The sequence below is a fragment of the Lynx rufus genome, unplaced genomic scaffold, assembly GCF_022079265.1.
Source record: "Lynx rufus isolate CCGP_SWC_20201006 ecotype Redwood Valley unplaced genomic scaffold, mLynRuf1.p SCAF_11, whole genome shotgun sequence".
NCBI lineage: Eukaryota > Metazoa > Chordata > Mammalia > Carnivora > Felidae > Lynx > Lynx rufus.
In genome coordinates, this window is record NW_025814825.1 from 8,716,451 (window position 1) to 8,744,151 (window position 27,701).

At 36.0% G+C, this 27,701-nt stretch overlaps 1 protein-coding gene across 1 annotated transcript in view; it reads right to left on the minus strand.

Annotated features, from left to right (window-relative positions):
• Positions 1 to 27,701, minus strand: part of CTNNA3 (catenin alpha 3) — a 1,681,070-nt gene that overhangs the window by 171,636 nt on the left and 1,481,733 nt on the right. The window contains exon 13 of the mRNA XM_047071866.1: positions 7,954 to 8,046. Within this exon, the coding sequence (XP_046927822.1) occupies positions 7,954 to 8,046 (93 nt within the window). The remainder of the gene's footprint in view (positions 1 to 7,953; positions 8,047 to 27,701) is intronic.

Genomic DNA, 27,701 nt, shown 5'->3' on the forward strand with positions numbered 1-27,701 from the left:
TTAAAAAACAGACAAGTTCTGAAAATATTTGGAAGATAGTAAAGCTTGAATGTGGTGTATGACTAGCTGTGGAAGGGAGTAAAAAAAATATATTCCCAGGTTCAGATGTGTTAGACCCAAAGTACAGAAGTGTTATAAGGGGTATAGGAGTTAAAGGAGATTCGTGGGATAAGGTGATGCATTCAGGCTTGGGAACAGTGAGTGCCACAGGAGCCTATAAGCCATGAGAGGAGAGGAAACCACAGGCCTGCAATGTAAGTAGCCAGAGCTCATGAGATAGGATGTGGCTACATTCACTTACCTATGTAAGACATTTGAAATCGTGGGACTCTATGAGAGTGTTCAGGAAAACTGGGAAGAATTGGAGGACTAGAGGGCTTAGATCAGAACTTCAGTGAACCCTAATGTTTGCAAAGTGGATAGAGGAAGAGGAAACCATGAAGCACTGAGAATCGTTACCCAGAGAGACGGGAAAGCAGAGTTACTGCCAAGTACACAATAGAAATTAAAGAAGCCAATGAAGAGAAAACGCACTGCCTAGTGTAGTGCTGCTTGAATAATGTAATTTCATCCAGGCTTATGCAAGTTGTGTTTTTCATAGTAACCTAAACCAAATTATATCATGAAAAAGGTAATGAGGTCGTGTCTTACCATATTTTGTATGTTAATTTAGTATAAGCTTGAGTTATTGAGAATGTATTCTGAAAATAAATGGAGCCTATTAAAATGCTTCCAATTTTTAAAATAAACCACCCATTCATGGGAATTTTTCTATTGTTATGATGGAGAATATTCAGCTTGCTGCATTTTAAAAAAGCAGCAAGGAGGACATTCTCCTAATCACCAACATGAAGTTAGAGTGTACATGGCTATTTTTTTTACCCCAAGAAACATCTTCTATATTTTAAAATTTGATATGCTCCAATTCATTTGTTGCATTGACGTTTTGAGGCTGTGTCCAGTAACCTAGGCAACTGTTCTTATTTCTGTCCTAATTTTCTTCTATGTATAGAACTTATATAGAATCAATGTTCTCAAAGATATTCTTTAAGGCAGAGCAGATTTACAAGTTATATGCTTTTAAGGGAATATAACATTCAAAATATGACAAATCTTAATCAAAGACTACATGTTATGCTGTCTTTATTTTTGGGTCAACAGTAAATATGATGAATAATCTATCTTCAAAAAGGTGGTATAATTTTTTGCTGAAATATGCTCTCACTACAATTGAAATTATAAATCTTTAAGAGTTTTGTTTTTAATGTTATGGTCACTAAACTGAATTTCAGCACTTAGAGACGACAGCTTCAAGTACTTGCAAATAAAAATCTGGCCTTGATGGGATGCCTGGATGGCTCAGCTGGTTGAGCATACGACTTCGGCTCAGGTCACTATCTCACAGTTCATGAGTTTGAGTCCCGCATCAGAGCTCGCTTGAGATCCTCTGCCCCCTGTCTCTCTGCCCTGCCTCACTTGTGCGCTCTCTCTCTCTCTCTCTCTCTCTCTCTAAAACAAATAAACATTAAAAAAGAAAACCTGGCTTTGGTCAGTAATGTTAAATGAGTTCCCTTTTTCACTCTTCATCTACAAGACAGTATGATCAAAGTTTAAATTGTGCGAGACAGAACAAAATCTTTTATTTTTTGAGACCTATTGGCTTTCGAGCTGTATAGGCAGAGGAAAGAATCACTAGGACATATGTTCTAAGGAATAGAGAAATAAACGACAATTCTATTTCATTTTTTAATTTAATTCCAGTATAGTTAACATACAGTGTTATATTAGTTTCAGTTGTACAATAGAGTGACTAAACAATTCTCTACATTATTCAGTGCCATCAAGATAAGTGTACTCTTAATCCCCTTTCACCTATTTCACTCCCCTATGATAACCATCAGTTTGTTCTCTATAGTTAAGAGACTGTTTTCTGGTTTTTATCTTTTTTAATTTTGTTCATTTGCTTTGTTTCTTAGATTCCATATATGAGTGAAATCATATGATATTTGTCTTTCTCTGACCAACTTATTTCACTTAGCCTTACACTCTTTGGATCTATCCATGTTGTTGCAAATGGCAACATTTCACTCAATAAAAGGCAGTTTTAAGTGACTATTTGCAAAACTGATTTTAACGTGCATCCTATAAATATCAGGATGAATTTTCTTTTTCTTTTGTTTTTGCCTACGTACCACAAACTTTGGAAATTAAGCCCTATATAATTTGATGAAGATAAATGAACTGTGAGAGAGAGAAGAAACAACAGATAACCACAGTACCAAAATTCCACAAGGAAAAGAACAAAACAAAACAAAACCTCACAATGCAGGGCCAGGCATTCAATAATGAACAAAATAAGAACTTGACAATTATTGGGTCAAATTCTCTGCTTTATCCTACTATCAAGAGTTGTTTTTTTTGTTTTTTTGTGTTTTTTTTTTTTTGTGATCGCTATTTCAGTTGTACATGAGGTATGTGAATTAGATGTACATGAAAGTGCCAGCATCATTAAAAAACCACATTAATGCCATGTTCCTTCTAACCTGAAAAAGCAGTTTCTGATAAGTCCTTCTCCTGAGGAAAAAAACTCCTTCAAAGTACTTTGGTAGTAGAATTTCCAGCATGTCAAAATGTTTCACACCACAAAACCAAGAAACCAAAGGAGTCTCATGCTAGAAGACTGAGACTTGCCTTGATGAAGCTTCTTGAGCTACTCAAAAGGAAGCCAAAGCATAATACTACCACACAAATCTACATTTATCATGAAATTCATTTTTTTTAGAAAAATCACAATGTATTGAGCACTTCCTATGTGCCAGGAACTGAACTGAAATTTTTCATGTACCTAGTTTAATGTTCAAGAAAAACAAGAAAATAGATACTATTATCTGGATAGTATTATCTAGATAACAGATACTATTATCACAATTTTACAGATGAGAAAACAGTTAGAAATGTAAATAATGTGTTCAGTGTCATATGGATAGTAATGGGTAGAATTCTCCCAGATTTGAATCAAGGCTTATATAACTCCCAAGTTCATACATCTGTACATTATAAGGCAATGCTAGTGGAGATCAGCCACTTGCTCACCCATTCCACTCGCAAAACTCTCTTGCAATCTGTTCTACCAAATCTCTCTAAAACCACAGTTGTCCTTCAGGTAGGCATGGGAAACATATTTTTAGCCATCACCCTGCTGACACTATTTATTTCCTGGGAGCCCCTTGCTACTGCTGCCCCTACTGCAGACAGTAAATGAGAGGGAGGGTGGAAATCTAGAAATCAGAATACTCCCTGGATCAAAATATCACAGAGGCCATTGTGATAAGAGACTGAGGTTTCTGGATTCTGTGCTTGGAGACCCAGGATTGTTGTCCTAAAAGGTCTGACACTGTCTGACTCTATCTGATTAATACTCCATTTCTTCAAGGTGAAGTGATCCACCAGGGAGACTGTCAAGCCACCAGGGATGACTGTCCAGACATCACCATGTAGTTTCCAAATGGTAATCAACAAAATGATTTGGTTTTTAACGGAAGATTGTAATGTTGAGACATTTTGAAACTTGCGAGACTTAAGCAGATTTGATACTTAGGTTTATAGTCTTCAGTTTCAAAAGTCATTTTTCTAGTAGAGGACTTATGATATCAACTCCATTATACTGGCTGTAACAATAGGAGGGCAATGAGATCTTATGGGATAGTAAGATTCTACCCAAATTTGCTGGGCTGTACTGGAAAGAGAGTGGTTTGTGCCAGAAGACCTGGGATTTGGTTCCAGTTGACATGATTTGCACAAACTATTGAACTTCTTTGAGTTAAATTCCCTAATTAGTAAAATCAAGGAGAAAAAAAAAAACAGGGCTTTTGTGAAATAAGACACCAACTGGGAAACATTCTGTAAGCTGTAAATGTTAAATGATAACTGGCACTCTTGTTTAAATAGAAATGATGAGTTAGCATGTATTTAGTATAATCTTTTAGAAAGCTTTTAGGGCTTACCAAAAAGTCATCTTATCAGTAAGTTTGGGAATTTGATGATCTTAACAGGAGTCTATTTTCATGCCTCTTTCAAATTAGAGTTTTTAAGATAACAGATTTCTATTTCATACTTGGTAAGAACATGAATAGAATAAACAATTAGAGCTTTAAAGAATGTTCTATAAATCTATAGCAAAATCACACTCTATATCACTGTGGAATGCCTGATTACTGGATATAATCACAGTATTGGTCCAGTGAGTATCCGTGTTTAATAATTAAGATAATCACTAATTTCCACTTCTGTTCCTCTGCTACTTCATAAGGCATGCACTATTGGTCTTTTAGTATTTCACTCTCATTGACCATGGACTCTAAATCATTATTTGTTGGTTATACACCTTTACAATGCCCAGTGGCATTTGCCACTGATGACAACAATAACAGATGATATTGAGCCACAACTACTGGCAGTGAAGTGCAGAGAGGAAAATGATAATAAATAACTGTCATTCCGTTACTAAAAAGTGCCTGAAATTCGTTCTACTCCGTGTTCTATACAGCAGAGTCTGCATTATTCAAGAATCAAAAAAGCATTTACTCTTTAATAAGAGCAGCCAGAAAAAAGGGACCCAAATGCATGTCTGATTCAGTGACCAGAAATTCCTCATGAAGCATGGCATGTATTCAAAAAATTCTCAACAGAGTCCACCTCAAAATTTTACGGTATCTTCCCAAATTGGATGGTATCACGGAAATGTGTCAAAAGATATACTCAGTCCAATGGATACAGACTTCAGGAATGCTGGATAGAATACAGAGACAGAGTATCAAATGTATATGAGATTGAGCATAGAAATATATTCCAAGCACAGAGACACAACTACGGAGAATATGGAGCCTGTTGGGGATGCAAGATGCCTAAGAGAGCTCATAAAACATAGGTAAACGTGATCATTTTGGTCAGGTGGTTTGGGTGAGGGACAGTTTAAGCTGGCCTGCCATGAATGCAAAATCTGTAGTAATGAACTCACAAGACAGATATCCAATAAAAGGTTGTCATTTGAGTTAAATTGTCTGTACTATACCTAATTACTCTTTAAATTTAAAAGAAAATTTGTATCCTTCCTCCATTTCTCAGATGACTGCAGCACCTTTTACTCTCTTCTCTTCCATTCCATTGATGATGAATCAAGTTTAATGGGGTGGTGGTGGTTTGTTGCTTGTTAATAAAAGATTCATTCCACTAACTCTGTATTTTAAGTAAATTGATATGTGGTAATCACTAAAGTTCTTAATCAGAAAACATAATCCACTTACTAGACAAGTTATATAAAGCTGTGCCTCAGTGATCTTATTAGTAAAACTGGGATAATGTATCAATATATCAAAGTTAATGTGATATTTAGTTTATATACTATGACTATCTTTTCTCGTTTTCTCCCAAAAGCAGAGTCTAAGAATGGAAGGTAGCTTATTCTGGGATGAAATCTTGGGGAACAGAACTGGGAACCTGGGAAGGATGGATATGGAAAATAAGGAGGGCAATTCCAAAGATATATTATCAAGCTGGTCACCATGGTACCGGTGGGGCTTGATCTCCCTCTGAATCCTTGGAGTGCCTATGGAAAATGCAAAATAGTCCATCCAAGGAATATAAGAGTATTCACCAAGGTTACTCTGTGGAGTGTTAATGCTTCACACAAGATTGTGCATGTATTAGAATATCTGAATAGCTTCCTGAGGGATTCCACACAGCAATTTCAGAGAAGCCTCAAGGCAGGAAGTGAATAAAATCTAAGATATTCACATTTTATACAGAGAGATTTACTAGAGCAGAGAGTGGTCAGGTTGAATATAACATTGTTCCCAGTAGATGTGATGGGAAGGGATCTATCTTGCCACTAGGTAGTAGTGAGGGTGTTGCCCAGGGGCATTCCAAATGAACTGGCCTGTCAGGGAAATGTGCACAGTGGAACACAAATCCAGAATGCAGAGAAGTTTTAGGATGATTTCTACAAGGTTAGAAGCAGTGCCTTCTATGAAAGATTCTTAAGATCCAGGACCATGGAGATCATCAACTTCTTAACCTACTATAATCATGTGGCCATCTAGCTGGCCTGTAACCCCAGTGAAGAACAAAAATACAAATCAAATAGTAGTAATAAGAAGCTTAATTTCTTGGCATAGAATTATAAAGTTTATAAAACACTTTCATATGCATCACCTTCTTTGAGGTTATTATCTTTGAGGTTATGCTGTGAGAAGGTAAGATATTATTCTTCTCATTTTTCAGATGAAGTACTTTGAAGTTTCTAAATTTTAAGGTCTTAACCAAGGCTTCGTTGTATACATGTGATGATACAGAATGAGAAACATGGCATGTTTATCCTAATCCCAGCATCCTAAAAGTTACCTTTATTGTGACAAAATTTCCTCCTATCAATTACTCTGTGTGTCCTGACAACTACCCTCCACCTATAGTGGCTCAGCAGCAGCCTAAGTGAATCACTCACTTACTTGAAAGCATGAGCAAACTAAACTATCAGCAAAATTTATTCCCAATCCCATTGCCATTTGTAAAAACTGATCTCTTTCCAAAAAATGCCTACTAGATTTGAAGAAAACTTCTTTTAGATGCTGGGTGCCCCCAGGCAGTTCCCAGCATGAACTGGTTTCTAGAGGGCTGGGAAGTAATCCAAATAATCGGCAAGGAATGGAAACTCAAGAAAACCAACGTTTCTAAGAAAGCACAGGTGTCGTGACTAATATATTTCATTTCTAAGTAATCTGAATATTTGAAAACATGGAACTTTTGGGGAGCCTGGGTGGCTCAGTCAGTTGAGCATCCGACTTCAGCTGTAGTCGTGTCTCACAGTTCATGAATTTGAGCCCCACATTGGGCTCTGCCCTGACAGCTCAGAGCCTGGAGCCTGCTTTAGATTCTGTGTCTCCTTCTCTCTCTGCTCCTCTCCTGCTGGTACTCTCTCTCTCCCTCTCAAAAATAAATAAATAAACTTAAAAAAGACATGCAACTTTCTTAAATTTATCTTTTTCTATCCACCTCCAAATGTAATATCATTGAATTTAGCTAATTAATAATAGTAATAATGCTGATGATAATTATACTATCACTACTATAGCTACAAATAATAACTAATGATTATTGAGAACTTACTATGAGCTAAGCCATGTGTTAAGGGCTCTACTAGTTAATTTAGTTATTTGCACAATAATCCACATATAGAGAGTACTAGTACTATCCTCAATTTATAAATCAGCGAACCAAGTTAGAGAAAGGCTGAGTTTCCCAGGTAACACAGTAAGGGAGTGGCTAATTCAGATGTGTTGCAGGACAATCTAAGCTGCTATACTATACTGCCTGGCTTTTAGACCCACGTTCAGCAGGCTGGTCTGCAGTTACAAATGATCATTGGCTAGGAAACCCAAACTTTCACAGGTTCCCAAGCACTGGGTGCAAGTAAAGTGAGATACAATACCTCAGAGTAATTCAGAAGTTGTTTAGCATTGTTGGAGGTGTGTGTGTGTGTGTGTGTGTGTGTGTGTGTGTGTTGAGGGTAAGGGGAGAAGAGGGCAAGGCAGAAAGGAAGAAAAGTACAGGGGTAGTTTCTCAGTTTTTTCCCCTAGAATTACAGAGTATATTTATAACTTCTTGGTTTCTCTTTTCTATCTAAATAAATGTGTGCACATTTGAATCTATATTCCCATGACTGCTATAAACATCAAAAGTGGCATGGGGTGATTTACTACATGATCAGAAATGGTCTCCCTGTGGGCTTTCAAGGTAAAGGAAATAATTCCTCTTATGCTGTGGCCCATGGATTCCAAGGCTCTTCTTCCTGTGCTTCGCAAAACCAGCCCCAGAGCCAGGAGTCCCACCTGTGAGCGCCTACATGATTGACAAGAAGAGGGCACAGCATATAGTTGTCCTCTCAGGGAGGTGACTTACCCGGTCAGTTTTCCCTTCAGTCTGAATGCTGGTGTGACTGCGCACCTCATGTTCCTCTTCCAAGTCAGAAACATCCTCCAGTTCCTCTGGGGTCTATAAAAAGAAAGCAAAGCATTGCTGGTGAGAATGCAAAATGGAAAACAGAGTGACCATACCTCAAAAAGTAAGCACAGAGGTACCAATATGACCCTGCAATTCTACTCCTAGAAAAGAAATGAAAATAAATACATGTCCACACAAAAACTTGTTAAAAAAAACTGTTCATAACAGCACCAATCATAGTAGCCAAAAAGTGGAAACAACTCAAATACAAATCTAGTGAGGAATAGATAAACACAATTCTATACAATAAAATATGATTTGGCTATAAAAAGGAATGGGATACTGAGACAGGCTGCAACATAGGTGAATCTTGAAGATATTATGGTAAGTGAAAGGAGTCAGTCATAAAAGACCACATGTTTGCAAGCAAACTGGTGCAGCCACTCTGGAAAACAGTGTGGAGGTTCCTCAAAAAATTAAAAATAGATCTACCCTATGACCCAGCAGCAGCACTGCTAGGAATTTACCCAAGGGATACAGGAGTACTGATGCATAGGGGCACTTGTGCCCCAATGTTTATAGCAGCACTCTCAACAATAGCCAAATTATGGAAAGAGCCTAAATGTCCATCAACTGATGAATGGATAAAGAAATTGTGGTTTATATACATAATGGAATACTACGTGGTAATGAGAAAGAATGAAATATGGCCTTTTGTAGAAATGTGGATGGAACTGGAGAGTGTTATGCTAAGTGAAATAAATCATACAGAGAAAGACAGATACCATATGCTTTCACTCTTATGTGGATCCTGAGAAACTTAACAGAAGACCATGGGGGAGGGGAAGAAAAAAAAAAGAGAGGGAGGGAGCCACACCATAAGAGACTCTTAAAAACTGAGAATATACTGAGGGTTGATGGGGGGGTGAGAGGGAGGGGAAAGTGAGTGGTGATGGGCATTGAGGAGGGCACCTGTTGGGATGGGCACTGGGTGTTGTATGGAAACCAATTTGACAATAAATTTCCTATTAAAAAAATAAAAATAAAATAAAATAAAGATGAAAAAAAAGACCACATGTTGATTCCATTTGTGTGAAATGTCTAGAATAGGCATCTATAGAGACAAAAGTTTGACTGGTAGTTCCTAAAGGCAGGGGTGAGGGAGGAGGGAGTGGGCAATGATTGCTCATGGGTATGCAGTCTTTCTTTGGGATGATCGCAATGTTCTGGAATTAGATAGTGGTAATGATTGCAAGACTGTGTGCATATACAAAAAAAAAAAAAAAACAGGTACACACACTGAGTTTTAACTTCAAAAGGGTGAACCTTATCGTATATGAATTATATCCCAATAAATTTTGAAAGAAAAAGAAAGCAAAAGAAGTAGAAGGAAGTTTTTCTCTCAGTCAATAGCTATTTGGCTAAACATTATGTGGTTATCACAAATCAAGATGCTTACATGTGATAAAGAAATGGAATATTTACAGTTAAAACAATATAACATTAAAATGCTACCAAAAACTATCAATAAATTAAATTTTCTAGGAATTTAAATAATAAATATATTAACTGCAGTGTCTATCCTAAAGAGCTAACCTACTTCCATTTCGTTTTTTCAATTTCAGCTTAAACGTCTTCTGACAGGGAGGTGTCTAGCTCAGGAAGACCTGGACTGGGTTGGGTCCTCTGCCAAGCTTTTCCTGACCCCTCCACTTCCACTGTCATGATGCTCCCCATACTTGATTGCAGCACTGTTTGTTGAAACAGGCAACCAGTTGTTGTTGCTTCTGTGAGGTAAGAAGTGGGTCTGCCCTGCCTATCGTTATATCACTACAATCAAGCACATCCATGCTTTTGAATGGATAAAGCAGAATTTATCAGTGATAGCCAAAAAAGAGTTGGATATGAACAAAGCGAAACATACCAATGGCAACAACAAACACTTGTCCTAACTGTACTTCCGTATTTCAAACTGATTTTATTTGCATTATGTTATTTCTCCTAATTCCTGATTGTCTCTTCATCTTACTGGGGCAATAATTTAAAGATATCTGTTATTACTGCAAATACAAGTAAGAGTATTTAACATGAATTAAGTTAATATGTGTTTTCCTTTAAATTATATATGAACCCTTTAATACAAAACCCTGGTGTGAAATTCAGAAATCAAACAGGTCTCATGAAAAATAACCAAAAGTGAAGTGAAAGATCTCTTCTACACACCTGGCTGTTAAAGATGGGGGAAGGACAGGGATTGCCTCCTCAGTCCAGCCTTGGTTTCCCTTCAACCTTGGTTTGCACACAGGCCCTTTGTTTATACCGAGGGCTGTGGAGGGTTTCCCTTCCCTTGGGACCACTCTAGAGATGAGAACTTGCAATAATTAGTTCACACTATAGAGTAAAGCTATCTATTTCCTACCACTAATGGCCTCAGATTCTTTCTCATCTCATGGATCTTTAACCAGCACTTTGTTTTCTAAGCCTTGCACTGAGCATCACCCAAAACTCTGCATGTACTGCAACTGACTACTATTAGATATTAATAGTCCCCCTCTTTCCAAGGCCTCTGATACACTTGAGTAACTGTTATGTATGTTTATCTCTACAGGCAGCCCTTCTTTTCTGCAACTACATGCAGCTATGATCACAGGGCAACTTATTCTCTTTTCGTAGGTGTTAGCAACATTAGTTCACCTCTGTGGAACTTCTACACAATCGTGTGTTTCATTATTAGCCATTTTTGTGTATTTTTCCCACAGTATATTGAGAAAGAATCTTTTCGATTTCCCTCCTTGATACATCACCATCCCCTGAAACATCTGAATAAATTCAGTTATCAAATTCCTTTCCTTGGGTCCTATTGTTTTGCAATTGAAGGATGTCTGGTGTCCTTACTGTGATCTGTTTCTTATAAATGCCGGCTGTTAATTACTTGGATTATACTTTACAATGAAGTGACATATAACCTCATTGATTCCAGTATTTTATTCAACTCAAAATAAAGTGACTTAACAAAAACTAAGAACTGCTGCTGTCAGAAGTCACAAGTACCATTTTTGTTGGTGATATTGCAGGAAGAGATAAGCCTACCACTTAACGCCCACATACTTCTGCGCTTGTGTTTTTGTTTTTGTTTTTTTGCTTGTTTGTTTTTGTCTTTAACACAGGACTATAGTCTTCTTGCAAAGCCACTACAACTGACCTCTTCTTTTCAGGAACAAGATCAGTGGGGGAGTGCTTAAAACACTTGCTGGCAGCATTTTGTTTTCCGTAAGGCAAGCAGTTGGCTGGTATTGCAAAAATAAAAAGTCAAATATACAATGCTATAATCTAAATTAAGTGGAAGCTAAGAGAGAAATAAGAGCATTCTAATCCCTTTTGGAGTGATACATTAACTCTTTCAAGCCTCAAGACAAATAATAATAGCGTAAATATTTAAAAGGAAGGAGGAAGGCGGGGCGACCCTCTATTGTACACTCATCTGGCAACTCTGGAAGGTGCAAACATCTGGAAAGTGTGTGTGTGTGCGTGTGTGTGTGTGTGTGTGTGTGTGTGTGTATAAGTGAGAACAAACTACCTGAGACCAGTGTTATGTAGTAGAAAGACCCAATAATGTTGAGTAATATAGACCTAAATTTGAATTCTGGCCCTCCAATTAGTGATTGTGGGACTTTGGGCATTTTGTGTACCATTTTAAACTTTGGTTTTCTCAGAACAAAGTTTTGGATAGTACTACCTAACTCTGAAATTTGTCGTGAGGCTCAAATCTACTAAGATGCTGTAAGGAAGAATTGCTTAGCCCACAGATAGCTAGAGTGCAGGAAAAGTTTGTTTCTTTCTTTTGTTGTTGTTGTTTTTTTCTCTTGTTTTTTTTTCTCCTCTTTCTCCACTATTCCATTCCTTACCCAACCCTTTATATTTTTGGATAAAATGTTTGCATCAATTTGGTTACCTCCATTTTATTCCAAATTTGTTATTCTGGATTGATGTGATACTCTAGTTACATTCACCCCATTTTGAGTATATGATGTCTTGCACTAAACAGGGTTTAATATAATTCCACACACGTTGTTTTCTCCTAAATTCCAAGTAAAGCTCTCTTTTAACCTGATTTTACTCATATACAAGAATAAAATTATCCCTTAAGTCAGCCTGGCAATGATTCACTCTCACATAGATTCTCAGTGATGATGGAAACAACTTTCCCTCTCTAAGCTGAGCTGTCTCTAAACTAGACCAAGAGGAAGATACAGATATCCTTTTTTTACTTGAAAGAGTGTTAATAAACTTAGTCATTATTCATATATTTCTCATTAGAATTCAGGAAACCTTTTTCATGTTTTTCTATTTTAACTCTTGCTTGTTGTGAAGCCTTTCTTAGGTAGCTCAAAGTGATATGAAATTAGCCTAATTTCCTCACTTGTAAAATGGCAAAAATATCACCTAATTCTTATGGTTATTGTGAGGATAAAATAAGATGATGGACTGGAACATTATTCAGTGACTAGAAAGTACTGAAGTTTAATATTGTTTATGATTATAATAAATTATCATTAATTTTATTACAAGACCTCACTTTATGTGAAAGAGGCCAGAATCAAGTATAAAACTTGAAAATATTCAGGCTGAGGTTTTTACATAGAAACTGAAGCTGCAATAAACCACAGTGGCACATTAAACTTCAGAGTCAGAATAAATTTGTGGTTTTAATAAATATATATGTATATATATTTACTGAGATAGAAATGACTGCATTTATATGTCTTTTTTCCCAAGGAGCTTCATGCTGTCTACAGACTTTATCTCATTAATTCCTTCAGCATTTCTAGTGAGACGGTACGCAGGGTTATTACACATAAAAATTCACTTGCACAGACTTTATAAATGTTTAACATTAAAATATATGAAAAAAGAAATTTGTAGTCACTGAAAAGGAAAGGAAAAGAGAAACGAAAGAAGAGAAAGAAGGAAAGAAAGAAAAAAACAGGAGAAAAGGATAGTCTAGGAACAGGAGTCATGCTTGACATTTTCCTCTCAAATTAAGGTCAAATTCTAAATCCTACAAGTGACTTAATCATAAATCATACTTCTCCGACTATCCATTGCTGGTTTACTACAATCAAATAACTGCCAGCGCAGTGACAGGAGCAGTCTGACACTCGGGGAAGCTGTTAGGAAGGGCACTCCAGGCCGTCTTCCCAAGCAGGCAGTGGAAAGAGCACGCTCAGTCAGGTCCGGCTAGCTGAGCTGACAGCACAGGATGATTTGGGAATGTCAATGTCAAAAATTCATTTTTATAAGAGAACTAGGTATGTTCGTAATATAATTTCAAATGATGGAAACCTAAGAAATGCCTTTTGCTGAAAACACACACAAGCACTTTTTGTACTCTTCAAACATGGCCCACTCATCTGCTCATTCTACATCCCGGTCTTCGGCTCTGTGTATCGACTGCTCTATTGCCTGGAATGATCCTCCTAGACGTCTTACATGGCTGGATCATTCTCACCATAGGAGATCAGATGGCCTATCTTCAGTCTTATCCAGTCTGCCCTGATCAGTCTATCTAAAAGGAACCCCTTTCCCTACTTCCTTTGTTTTTTATATCACCTTGTAATTTTTCATTAGCTCTCTTTTCATGATCATAACCTGAAATTATATTTTTCTTTTGTTTTTTTTGAAAGGGAATGTGTTTTTGTCTTGTCCCATTAGAACATAACTTTCATGAAAATAAGGATATTGTCTGTCTTGTTCACCACTCTGAGCACCTTGAAACAGCATATACTGTGTGCTCAATAAAAATATCTTAACTGAATAAAGAAATAAATGATTTAATGACTAATAAGCTTCGGTATCAATGTCAGAAGAATGTCATGGGACGTTTTTAAGCTACAGAGTAATGTTTAATCCTTTCCCTTCTGCTTTCAATATGTGTTGAGTTAATGATTCCTTGCTTAAGGGAAAGTTTGAGGCAAAGAATCCAGGATTTTGTATTTTAAAAATAAAGACTATGGAAATTAGAGATAATAGGTTTTGTACAGAGCTCAAGATTCTCAGATTTGGAAGACTAGAATGAAATCTATGTGTCCCATTGAAAGTTCAGTACAGATATAAAAAGACATCAGAGAAAACACAATCTTCTAAACTCAGACCAGAGTTTGAAGTCTTACCAAGGCCCATAAAGTATCATGCAAAGAGCAAGTAGTAAACCTGGAGGAGCTACATGGGCTAGGACAATGGGTACTCACTGGTAACTAATTTTAGAAAATTGCAAGAAATTGGTAGGCCTTTCTGATGCGTTGATATAGTCTAAGTCTCTAGAAAAGAGTCTCCAAAACCTAGCACTGTAAGCATCTTGCTCTGAATAATTCTGGTTGCAAGAGACTATCTTGTATGTTCTTGTATGCTGTGGGATGTTTAGCACTATCCCTAGGCTCTACCCACTACATGCAATAGGACCCTCCCAAGTTGTAACAATCAAAAGTATCTCCAGACATTTCCAAATGTTCCCCAGTGGGGAGAGGGTAGGAATCATCCCTGTCTGAGAACTAGAGATCTAGAAGTTTGGTTCACCTGGCCCAACACAAGTGACAGAGGTAAAGGGAGGGTCCAATGACTATTTTTTAAATTTCCCATGAGCAAAGTTAAAACTATGTTAACTTAGACATTATAAAAATAAAAAGTTTTTATTTTTTTTTCTCGTACATCCGAGTTTGTAGACTGAAGTTCATACCCCATATAATACCATTATGGTTATCAGACAGAAGAGGGCACTGTTCACTCATTTTAGTCTTAACCAAACACCTGGAAGATTATATCAGAAGACTGATGACAATAAAATTACAAACTTGGTCACAGTGTTAATGCCTGCATTTAATAAGCTGCTTCCCTTCTGGGATACTTCTTTCAACTTTTATTAATAACGAAAAATTATTACCTAAATATATGCAGTGATAGTCCAAGTTTGTTTGATCAGTAATAAAGAGGTTAAAAAAATCAAAAGTCACCTCAACTAACATATTTGAATGTCTGTTTTTTATGCATAGAAACATAGGCTATTATGCTAGTTTCTGGGGATCTTGAGACAAATAAAACATAATCCTTGCTCTCAGGAGAGATAAAGGGTAAGGATATTAAATGTAAATAAGAGATATTCCCTAGAGTTACATGGTTTGAGACTGAGATTGAATGGTGAGACATAGAGAAATTTCCTTAGAAATGTCAGGCAGAAGAGGAGAATGAGTATAAAATACCTCAAGGTAACCTGGGAAGACATTTCTTGTATTATCAGAAAGCTGCTAGGGTTGTGTTATTGTGGTAGATTAATGAACTTGAAGTTAGGATACTTGGGTTTTCATTCTAACTTTGCCACCAATTAGTTGTATGTTGTTAGGAAAATCTCATAATTTTTCTATGCTTCAATTTTCTCATCTTTAAAATAGAGGTGGAAAGTAAGTAAAATTTTATATTTTCTGTAACTTCTCCAAGTTTTAAGATTTTATGAGTTCATGCATAAACTGAAAACATAACATTAATCTGGATGAAATGTTTTCCAAGTACTAGGAAACTTCAATACTAGGAGATAATCTGGTAAGTCCATTGAGTTCTGTGAAACAAATTCATTCCAATTCATCATACCAATTAGAAATATGGTTCATCTCTGAATACATGTATCTCCTGACTCTCACAAGGAATACATGTATCTCCTGACTCTCCAATTCATCATATCAATTAGAAATATGGTTCATCTCTGAATACATGTATCTCCTGTCCTCTCACAAGGACTAGTATTATTATAACTCTAGTCCCTAACACAACGCTTGGCAAAAAGTAGGTGCACAATAAATATGGTTTTTAGTGAACTGATACAAGGAAGAAAGTAAATGGATAAGGACATAAGGACAGATGTGAATAAAGACATATATTTCTATTTTCAAATGATCTATTAAAATCATTAGTGGTTTTTCTTCTTATAATCTTTCAAAAAATAATTCAAAACTTCCTCTAAGTACTATTATCATCCCTTTATGTTTCACAAGCCATTTCATTCTTCTTTTCCAGCACGCTAAGAATATAACACCATATAAATTATTCCATATGTTGAAACTAAGAAGCCTAGGTGAGCATTACATCTCTTAAAGGCTACAACAATTGAAATGTAGTTTGACAAAGCTAAGTTGCAGAATATCATATATATATATATATATATATACACACACACACACACACACACACACACACACACACACAAAAGTAAGAGAAAAGAATACATCTATAATGCATTAGACGATATAATTAAACATGTACTCAGATACAACAACTTGGGCAGATAAATCCTGAACATGTAGAATATTGCTGTCAGAGGAGACACAACTTTAGTTGTTGATATGCTTTTTACGAATTAAGTCTCTATTAGTTTGCTATTTAAAAATCTACCCAGGTCAGCGCACATCAAATAGTGGACCATGCAATGCCTTACGGTTGAGTCTGGATTATGACGATTATCATAAGAAGTGATCATTACAATCACTTAAGTTTATATAAATCCTGTCTAAGGACTCAAGTAATGATAGAATCACACAGGGTAATGCATATTTTAGCCTTAATCCTTCTTTCTATCAGGAAGCTTGTGACAGTCATTCCTCTGCTCCAAAGACACCAATGAGGCTAATAACTATAGAAAAGCACACAGGAAATCAGCAAGAGGGTCATAAATGAAAGTGGCATCGTCAATATCATGGTACTTATTCAACCACCAAATGGGTTGGTGATCTAGCTCTAATTCCCAGGACTCCATATCTAATTCATGAAAACTGTCATAAGAAGTATTCCAGCTTGACATTTAAATAAAGATATGAAAGACTAACGAAGCCATGAAGAATAGGGTTTGAATGAAAGTATATTTTTAGAAAGTTCAAATATGAGAAACATCCAGATTCGGATCAGGATCCTTGAGATTCTTCTTTTTGAGTACAGAAAGGTGAGGTAATCATTTTTAATCAAGGTCTTAATGTCATTCATTAACAACACTCTGCTGGGTTATCTGGCATTCTTTTCTCATTCAGTCTTAACAATAAAGCTGAAGAGGCAAATGGTATCATTTTAATACCATAGCTGAGGAAACTGAGCCCTAGAGTTAACAAAACCCATTCAATATTGCACAGCTAATAAACAGCTACTTCAAAGTAGGTACAGTGCTTGTTTTATGAACCAGCTTGGTAGTCACAGATACAGGGTAAATGTGGGAATTGAGTAGTTAAATTTTACAAGCCTAGAAAATAAGCTTCAAACAGCATGAATACACTGTTACAGAACAAGGAAGGCCAGATACTTAGGGGTTTGATCATCAGCACACCAGTAGACTGGTCCTTAATCTCCTCCTCTCCCTGCTGGATACAATCTCTAGACCTCAGTAAACTTGGCATCTGGAGCAAATAGATGATTGAGCCTTTCTTCATTGCACCACTGCCACCTACCTTGAACCATATATTGTCTTTAGAGACCCAACTAAAAGAAATCCTGCTTATTTCTCAGGATGGCACCCTGGCTTTAAGTTATAGCAAACTTCAGATGAATTCAGTTTTGGTTCATAACATGAGCAAAAGTATATGCCAATGAAACTGAAAAACAAATATGCTCCTGCGTCATTCTTTTTTGTCTTCTTCTTTTTTTTTTTTAAAGTTCTATATTAATTGAGCTATACTGATTACCGAAACTATTAAATGTGTTTTGGACAGAGCTGTGATCTTATATTCTCCTTCTAAAAATATGAACAGAGGAGTGCCTGGGTGGTTCAGTTGGTTGAGTGTCTGACTTTGGCTCAGGTCGTGATTTCACGGTCCATGAGTTTGAGTCCCGCATCGGGCTCTGTACTGACAGCTTATAGCCTGGAGCCTGCTTCGGATTCTATGTCTCCCTTTCTCTCTGCCTCACCCCACTTGCTCTCTTTCCCTCTCTCTCTCTCAAAAATAAATAAACATTAAAAAAATCAAATTAGAGCAGAAAACCTAAAGCCAAGTATCTTGTCAAAGTTCTTACATTGAGGCAAAAATTGTGGTGGAGCATAGTATAAAGATGGAGTGTCTTATTTTAGGTCAAATGCTCCCTTTAATATCTTGTGGCCTTGAACAAGTACTTAACTTGATGAGAACTCAAGTTCTTCTGAAGTAAGTGAAAAAGATTGAACTAAACAATTTAGAAAATCCCATTCAATTCTATTGTTTACAAGTCTATTGCAGGGTTTTTTTTTTTTTTTTTTTTTTTTTTTTTTACAATCAACATTGAGACAAAATGAATACTTAGAAAAAGGTTTGAAGTAGCAGGACACCCTTTTGAAGTGCTGCATACAATTTTAAATCACAAGATCCTTTTGAATTGTTAACCTCTCAGAAAGTTTGAAACAACTTTTTAAATTTGTTTTACTCAGGACTAATTGGACGATGGAAGGGCTCTTCATAGGTAGTAACTGACGATACCATGGAGAATTTCGGCAGCACAATTACTCTCACCGCTCTATAGATGGGAGGTATGCTGTTGTTGGGCACAATGCAATAATAATAGCAAGTGTAGTGGGGGTGTTGGTAATGACGGTCATGGCAGCAGTAATTGTGGTAGTAAGTAGCAGCTGCTACAGCAGATGACTAATAACACGCCCTGATCTTCACCTTTTGGGTAGTAACACTGCTACCATGGAGAGCGGACAGATTCTACTATGTTCGAGTGAGGAAAACCTCACCTTGCATCAAATTCTTTGCCACACAGATTCTCTCTATGTGAATTTGTGTCCTTAGTGTTAGAATAGTCAGCTGAAGAGAAGCCATCTCTGAAGTTATTAATTCTTACAGATATTAAAATAAAAGTTTCAGAGAATATCTGATGGCAAAGAAAATGCACTTAATACACTTTTAACTGAATGTATACATGTATATATATGTTCTAATTATATAAAACATTGCATATATATGAAGGAGAGAGTTGTGTAGTATATGTGGTTTTTTTTTCTGTATAATTGATTTGTCATAAAATATATACAATAAACTACTACCCTTATCATCAGGGGGAAAAACAAGCAATGAGTGTTACAAGAAAATCTGCTTAAGGTTGAATGTGTCATTTCAAGGACATGTCAGTAATAATAATAAAAAAAAAGCAAGATTGCAAAGGTCACTGCAGGGGAGCTGGCTTGTCACTTTGCAATAGGTCTATCAACTGGCATGATACTTGAGTTGATGTGGACACAGACAAAAGCTTTCAATAAGTGAGAGGAAAATTGAAGCACATGTCTTCATTACCCGAGGAAACACTACAAAGGACTGTGAGAGCAGATACGGAGAAATATCCCATACCTGGCCCCCATGCTATTTCCTCATATTACATGGTCCTCTTTGTAGCTCTGTGGATGTGTAAAAGCAGTGGTCTCATTATTTCACATATCACATTTTCAGCGTCCTGGAAACTGGTTTTACCAACTGTTCCCTAACAAAGATTTTGAGGGGAAAAAAGTTGTGGTTTGACTTCCCAATGGGGATATATATTTTTTAACCTACAGGAAATCTTTTACTTCCAGAAATTGTTAAGGCAGCCAGGTATAATATAAACGGTCCTAACCAAATTCATCTATCTAGATTTGCAAAGTAATCCCAGGCACAGTAATAAAGCAAAAAACTGCCTTCTGTGTTCCAGCCATGGGTATTATGTAAGGCTAAGAGGTCCAAACCTGACACTCTTATTTCACTGAACTAAAAAATGGAAAAATATGAAAGAAGTTCCACATTACTGAGGAGATGCGGTTCAATAAGACAGTAATTCAGATCTATATTAGAGTTTTGTACATATTATTCAGGGTTATTGGATTGAAGTTTGCTTTATGGGACGTAAGAATTCCCTACACTAGTAGAAAAAAGCAGCTTAAGTTGGCAGCTTATATATAAAATATAACACTAGAATGCAACAAAACAAATATTTGGACAACCCCTAAGGAAGAATTATATTCTCTATATAAAGGGATTTTTAAGTCCCCAAACTAAAAGGCCTATTTGTAGAAGCAAGTGGATACATCATTGTTGAAGATGTAGTTAGATCTAAGTGGCTGTGAAACCAGCTCATGGTAAATGCATCGTGCTGTTTCTACACAGACCTGTCCTTTTCAGTGGAATTAGGGTATGTGGTAGAGGCAAACCTTGTAGGGAAATTAGATTTTAAAAATGTACGTGCGTTCCTTAACACGTTAAACATATACATGCCATAAAATCCAGTCCCTGAACTCCTAGACATTTAACCAAAAGAAATGAAAACATATATTCACACAAAGACTTGCACACAAATCATCGTAGCAGATAGTTTTGTAATTGCCAACTAATGGAAACAATTCAGATGTTCATCAACAGAGGGATGATATAACCTAGTATGTCATTCAATACAGTATTATTCAGTTACAAAAAGGAATGGATTATTGATAAAAGTAACAGCACTGAGGGATCTCAAAGTAATTATGCTTAGTGAAAGAACCCAAATAAGAGTATATACTGTGTAATCTATTTATACAACCTTATAGAAATCACAACTCAATCTACAGTAACAGAAACCAGATTGTTGGTCATTTGGGTATGGGGAAAGGAGTGATTAGATTACAGAGGGGCATGAGTAAGTTTTAGATTTTGATGTCATGTTTCTTATGGCTGTGGTGATAGCTTCAGGGCTATCTATGTTTGTCTATAAAACATAACAAATTGCATGATTTAATATACACAGTTTATTAAATTCAACTTTACATCCATAATGCTGTTAAAAATTTGCATTTACTTATTCGAATGCCTATCTAGATACATAAAACATCAAGTAAGAGTTGTTTGCTTAGCCCAAGACTATAATTATAAGTGGGACCATGCAATGTGAAGTTATGTCATATGAGTACATGAAAGGCCAGGTTCATGTTAAATCAATTAATATCTAACTTTTTTTTTCTATTTACTAAGGTGTACTTCAATGCATAGTAAGGGACCACATATTGAATCAAAATGTTCAATTTCTGTTATCAATGTTAATTTTAGATGTTAAATTGTTATCAAAAATGAGCTTCAGTGCAGACATCTTATCCATGGGCCATCTCACCAGAGGTTCATAGAGATAAGAAGCATTGCATCTTTAGTAAGAATCATGCCAACTGTGGGCTTTTCTGTGTGGACATGAGTGTGAAAAGACCACTGATAAGACTGACAAGATATTCTAGCAGCAATGTGATTTTTCTATTACTTAACTGGGTTTATAAAATACCAAAACAAGCTTTAAACTTGTTTTTTTTTTACTTCATTCAAGGCAATGGTTTTCCAAAAATTTGGTAGTAGAACTCCCCTCTCTTTTTTTTTTAATGTTTACTTATTTTTGAGAGAGAGAGACAGAGAGAGAGAGAGAGAGAGAGAGAGACAGAGCATGAGCAGGGGAGGGGCAGAGAGAGAGGGAGACACAGAATCAGAAGCAGGCTCCAGGCTCTGAGCTGTCAGCACAGAGCCGGATGCGGGGCTCAAACTCACGAACTGTGAGATCACAACCTGAGCTGAAGTCAACACTTAACCATCCAGATGCCCCAGTAGAACCCCTTCCTTAAATGCAATTATAGAATACGAATGTTCATGACAATACAAAAAAGTAATATATGACTATTCTGAGTAAAGCATAAAGTTATGAAGCGGAAGTGCATATGGGTGCATGTGTGTATATGTATGTTTGTGTGTACATGGTATGAAGTCTGGATAGTCAGGCCTCTTTCCTGACCACCTTTAATTCTCACCAGGAAATAATTCTACTCATTCTGACCATCTAAAGGTCACAGCTTAGGTACCACTGTGCTTTCACATTAGAGAGTTTAATCCTGCACATGTAAACAGAAGATGGTCCATGCTATTTCAGAAAGATAGCATCAAACTTGTTGTTAAATGTACAGAATTAAAGATAATTATACACTTAGACTGCTTCTTGTATATGACTAATGTGACTGTGTTTAGTTCACTTTAAACTATAGCAGAGCAAAATAATAAAATAGCAATTACAAATTCATTGCAATAAGTACAGAAAGCATCACTGTATTTTATCTGCTTTAATCATGTGTTGCTTTGTCTTTTTTCCAGGTAACTGCCCTTCCGTTACTGCTTCCTTCTGGATTTATCCAGAAGTAGTCTTAGAGGTCACCAGACCCAAACCATACATGCTGTTTTTTTAAAAAAACACTCAGGCTGTCTTTAGGTGAACAAAATTAATTTGCCATCTATTTAAGACACTGAAGTTATATAATAAATAAAACTGACAGTAACATGTACTATATATAAACAAATGCTTCTTTTTTTCTACAGCCTCACCAAAGAAATTCCTAAGAACTCTTTAGCTAAACTATTGTTTTCTTACTTTTCAACTCTCACTTTTTATTTTCGTCTTTGTATGTATTCAAAGTAATTTAGTATGGCAATCATTTCTTTTTCTAACACTGTTCTGTCTTAAAAATCCCTTTTCCCTGCAGATCTCACCCTCTATCCAGAAATCAGAAATATATGGTCTCTGGAATGGAGACATTGTTTTAAAATTAGTTTTATAATGAGAGAGACAGTATACTTTGGGAACCAGATCCCTGCTATCAATGTGGCAAGATGAAAGAGTATGCCGTATTCTATCTAAGAGAATTTGCTAGCTTTGATTTAATTAATCTCAATGACTGTGTGTGTGTGTGTGTGTGTGTGTGTGTGTGTGGCACTATTCTTTTAAAGTTTGAACGTATCAAACAATGTTTTTTATTACTATTCAAAAAGAACATTTTTAAATAGATACCGTTTACTTTCAGAAGATATTTATGGGTCTCTAACTAGATACAAAGCGTAGCATGCCTAGGTATTATGGGTCCGTCATCAGTTATAATGAGGATATCACCTTTATGAAACTAATGCAATGTTGTCTAAGTTCTGTATACTCCGTTTTAGTCAAAATTTCATGAATATTGTAATATATGTCACATTCTCCTTTCAACATACATCTTTATCTGCACAGTGGAAAAATTTTTTAAGTCATACAAAATGTCCTGTTTGATTTGTTTTGCTAGACTCTACAGGCTGCTCTGTATTACTTTATCATGAATATTTACAAATTGTTTTAGCTACATACTAAGGTGAATGGTACAGCCAGTGCTTCTCAAGATTTTCTAGGCTCTTGTAGACCATTTTTTTTATTCCTTATGTTGCTTAAGCATTTTTTTTTATCCTATTAAGGGATTAGAAGGTCAAATACAGCTTTTACTTTAGACCTCAACTCTGGACTCTGTATAATGGGGGGAAAAAAGAACTCTCATATTATATATTTAACCTAATATGGAGTAAGTTCAGTGTTTGGGGTCAAGAAGTCAGAATAAGTAGGTTCTCCTTTTTGCTTTTTATTCATTCATTTAATTTTTAACTTAATAGGTATTCATTAAAAATGCCAGATAATGTGGCAGTTGCTAATACAATGTGGCAGTTGCTAATCATAGAAAGATCAATAAAGAACTGATATTATATCAAAGGAGGTTTCCCATGCAATGGGATAATATTACTTATTCATTCTGTGACTTTGGAAAAGTTATTTGGCACTTCATTTCATGTACCATGAAATAAAGATAGCTGTCCCTGCTTTCTTCATGTTTTACATTTTACCTCTTCATCATTGAGATGTTATTATGGTCATTATGAAATGACCATTGAGATGGTTATTATGGTTGACAGAGGTGCATTTAGCTCTGTGCATACATAATTTAAGGCACAATTTTCATTTTTCTCTGAAAATAACTTTATGAAGTCTCTCTCAGTTCAGGGCACATAGTAGTTTCTCATAAAATTTTCTCTTTTCTTCTCTCTTTGTAAAATTGCAGTATAGGAGATAAATTAAGACCATGCACACCATAATGAAAAAAAATGAATTCCAATTCTGATATACCACAGACTAGTTGTGTGGCATTGGGGAAGTATGCTAAACTTTAATTTTGATATACCTATATTATAGAATTGCTATAAAAAAAGAGTAAGCACTCAAATAAATATCAGCTACTATGTCATTCTACCTAATGTCAAGACATATTAACTATTATGTCTCATTAGAAATGTTCTTGGAATATTGAATAAAGAGTATTAGACCGGGGGTTAGAAGATTTGTCCTGGCTCTATAACTTCTTGACTAGGTAATGTTGATTACATTGATTTAAACTTCTAAAGTCTAGGGGGCGCCTGGGTGGCTCAGTCGGTTAAGAGGCCGACTTCGGCTCAGGTCATGATCTCACGGTCCATGAGTTTGAGCCCTGCGTTGGGCTCTGTGCTGACAGCTCAGAGCCTGGAGCCTGTTTCAGATTCTGTGTCTCCCTCTCTCTCACCCTCCCCTGTTCATTCTCTGTCTCTCCCTGTCTCAAAAATAAATAAAACGTTAAAAAAATTTTTTAAACTTCTAAAGTCTAGATTCCTCGTTCTGTAAAAAGGGATTCATTTCATAATATTTGAAATGACTGTGAAGTCTCAATGAGTAAGATATATGAAAATTATCAAAGTATGTTATGAATATCAATTGGGGAACAGCTGTGAATATAATTAAGAAATCATTAAGTAGCATCATCTTTTACTTTCACTCACATTTTGTTTTGTTAGATAATTGAAAACACAGAAGAATCAATTCTTAAAGAAGCAAAATTGGACTCAGAGAAAGTTTGAAATAATTTTTAAAAATGGAAAGCTTCTTCTTTTTAAAAGCCACACTAAAGGTAAAAAAGAGTCAGAAGAGAGAGCAAGAAGGCAGCAGAGATCTGAAACGATGTGAGAAGTGGTTCAAAGGTGGTAGGAATTGCACACGTTTATAGTTGCCTAATGCAAAATGGACGTATATAACAGAAACTGTGAAAATAATGTAAGTGAGCAGTCCAGCAACTGTCATACATTTTGTGTTTCTGTGTATGGCATACATTTTCCATGTAAAATCTTATTCAGACCTCATGTACACATAACATGACATGAAGATATAATTCAACTGAGGCTAGAAAGCCAGATGCCCACTAAAGGCCTCTCTGAACAAAATGGAGGGTTATGATTTATTTATTTATTTATTTATTTATTTATTTATTTATTTATTTTTTGGGGGTAAGATTCAGTAAGACACAATAGCTCAAGAAGTGCAGGTCAAAATAGCACTGCTAGGAATCTACCCAAGGGATACAGGAGTGCTGATGCATAGGGGCACTTGTACCCCAATGTTTATAGCAGCACTTTCAACAATAGCCAAATTATGGAAAGAGCCTAAATGTCCACCAACTGATGAATGAATAAAGACATTGTGGTTTATGTACACAATGGAATACTACTTGGCACTGAGAAAGAATGAAATGAAATATGGCCTTTTGTAGCAACGTGGATGGAACTGGAGAGTGTTATGCTAAGTGAAATAAGTCACACAGGGAAAGACAGATACCATACATTTTCACTCTTATGTAGATCCTGAGAAACTTAACAGAAGACTATGGGAGAGGGGAAGAAAAAAAAAAGAAAGAAAGAAAGGTTAGAGAGGGAGGGAGCCAAAACATAAGAGACTCTTAAAAACTGAGAATACACTGAGGGTTGATGGGGAGTGGGAGGGAGGGAAGGGTGGGTGATGGGCATTGAGGAGGGCACCTGTTGGGAGGACCACTGGCTGTTATATAGAAACCAATTTGACAATAAATTTCATATTAAAAAAAAAAAAGAAGTGGAGGTCAATAGCTAAAGTTATGTCAGGTTTCTTATTAAACAAAGATCTTTATTAGTCTTTGGCCTACTTTTGCTAATTCATAGTTCAACAGTGGAAATTAAAAATCAATAAATTTTATTGTTTATAAATCTCTATACCCAACAGTACTAGTTGTAGCTAGATAGAGGGCACTATCCCATTCAGCCCTCCAAGACTTAAAAAAATAAAACAAAACTCTTCAAAGTTCTTTGATTGCACATCTTCCTCACTATTTCCTTGGTTTATGTTTTCATGCAATACACACATATATGCAAGTATATACATGCACACATACTACATTATATACATCATATTATATATATATATGTATATATATATATATATATATATGTTTAATGTGGCCATCACTTGGCATTTCAGAAGAGATAAACACTTTTGGAATGGTCATGTGAAAAAAAGAAAACGTTGTTGAGGTTTACTAACTCTAAAATATTTGCCCTAAGACAACCAGTAAAACTCAGCAATACAAAAAAATTTTCATGGACATTCCCCATCTCACTACAAATTAGAATATATTATATATTAAGGTTTTTTTATAAAATTAATCACATAAATGACATTATCAACTTTAATCTTATTTTTGGAAAAAAGTGCCCATGAATGATGCAGTGAGTTAATTTTAAAGGTTGATACTACTTTTCTCTCTGTACCAATAACCTGAATCCAATTCTAGACTTAGTCAAACTTCTTTCTGGTCCATATGGCATTTCTCCAAGGAGTTCTGATTCCTCTAAAATGGGGCATGGTATTTAAAAACCAAGAACAAGAATTAAGTGTGCTCACTTTAACTAAGGTATTGCTCAAAGCACTTTTAGTGAATAAAGTTAGAAAACAAATTATTTTCAAAGAATATGACTCCATACTGATTGATAAATACAACAGTACATTAAAAAATACAATATGGCAAAATGGGATTGACTCCAGAAATAGAAAAATGTTCCAGTATTAGGAATTCTAATTATGTAATTCACTATACTACTAGATATAAAAGTAAAAATCATGATTTCTCCATAGACACTGAAAAACCTTTGACAAAATCCAATATCTTTTCCTACTTAAAACATACAATAAAATACAAAGTTATGACTACTTCCTTAACATACTACACATGGCTCAGATCTAAAGTTGGCATGCTAGTTAAAAATACCATAGGCATTCCCACCAAAGTTAGGAACAAAGTGAAATACCAATTTTCTCCATTATTTAATACTGAGAAAATTATAACTGTTTGGGGAGATTATAAATCAACTATCTGTATTTGCAAGTAATATGATGGCATACATAAAAACCCAGGAGATTCAAACAAAACTTTAAAAAATACAATAAAAGAAATAAAAGAAAGTAAAATAAAATAAAATAAAATAAAATAAAATAACTCATGAGACTACTGGTTTCAGCTTGGCATGTAAAGATTTTAGAGGTTGTCCTCACTGGGATGCCTGGGTGGCTCAGTTAGTTAAGTGTCTGCCTTTGGCTCAGGTCATGCATGATTTTGCCCCACATCCAGCTCTCTCTGCTGTCAGCACAGAGCCCTCTTCAGATCCTCTGTTTCCCCCTCTCTCTCCCTGCTCCTCCCCTGCAGTCTCTCTCTCTCTCTCTCTCTCTCTCTCTCTCTCTCTCTCTCTCTCTCCCTCTCCCTCCCCCCCCCCCTCACAAGTCAATAAACACTAAAAATGAAAAAAAAAAAAAACACAAAAACCCTCAGGTAGCTAACAGGGCATGGAGAAGAAAAAATATTTTGAAATATTCCTGGGGCACTCTCTATTACATATGCCTCCTCTCTAGGGAAAAAGACTTTATCAGATCCTTAGCCAACTTGAAGGAAGGACAATTATTCAACTTCACTCCCACCCAAAAGCTCCCTATCTCACCTATAGGGGCGTGGGAATAAGGGATACTTGTGAAATCTGCATCCCAGGGACAAACCCACT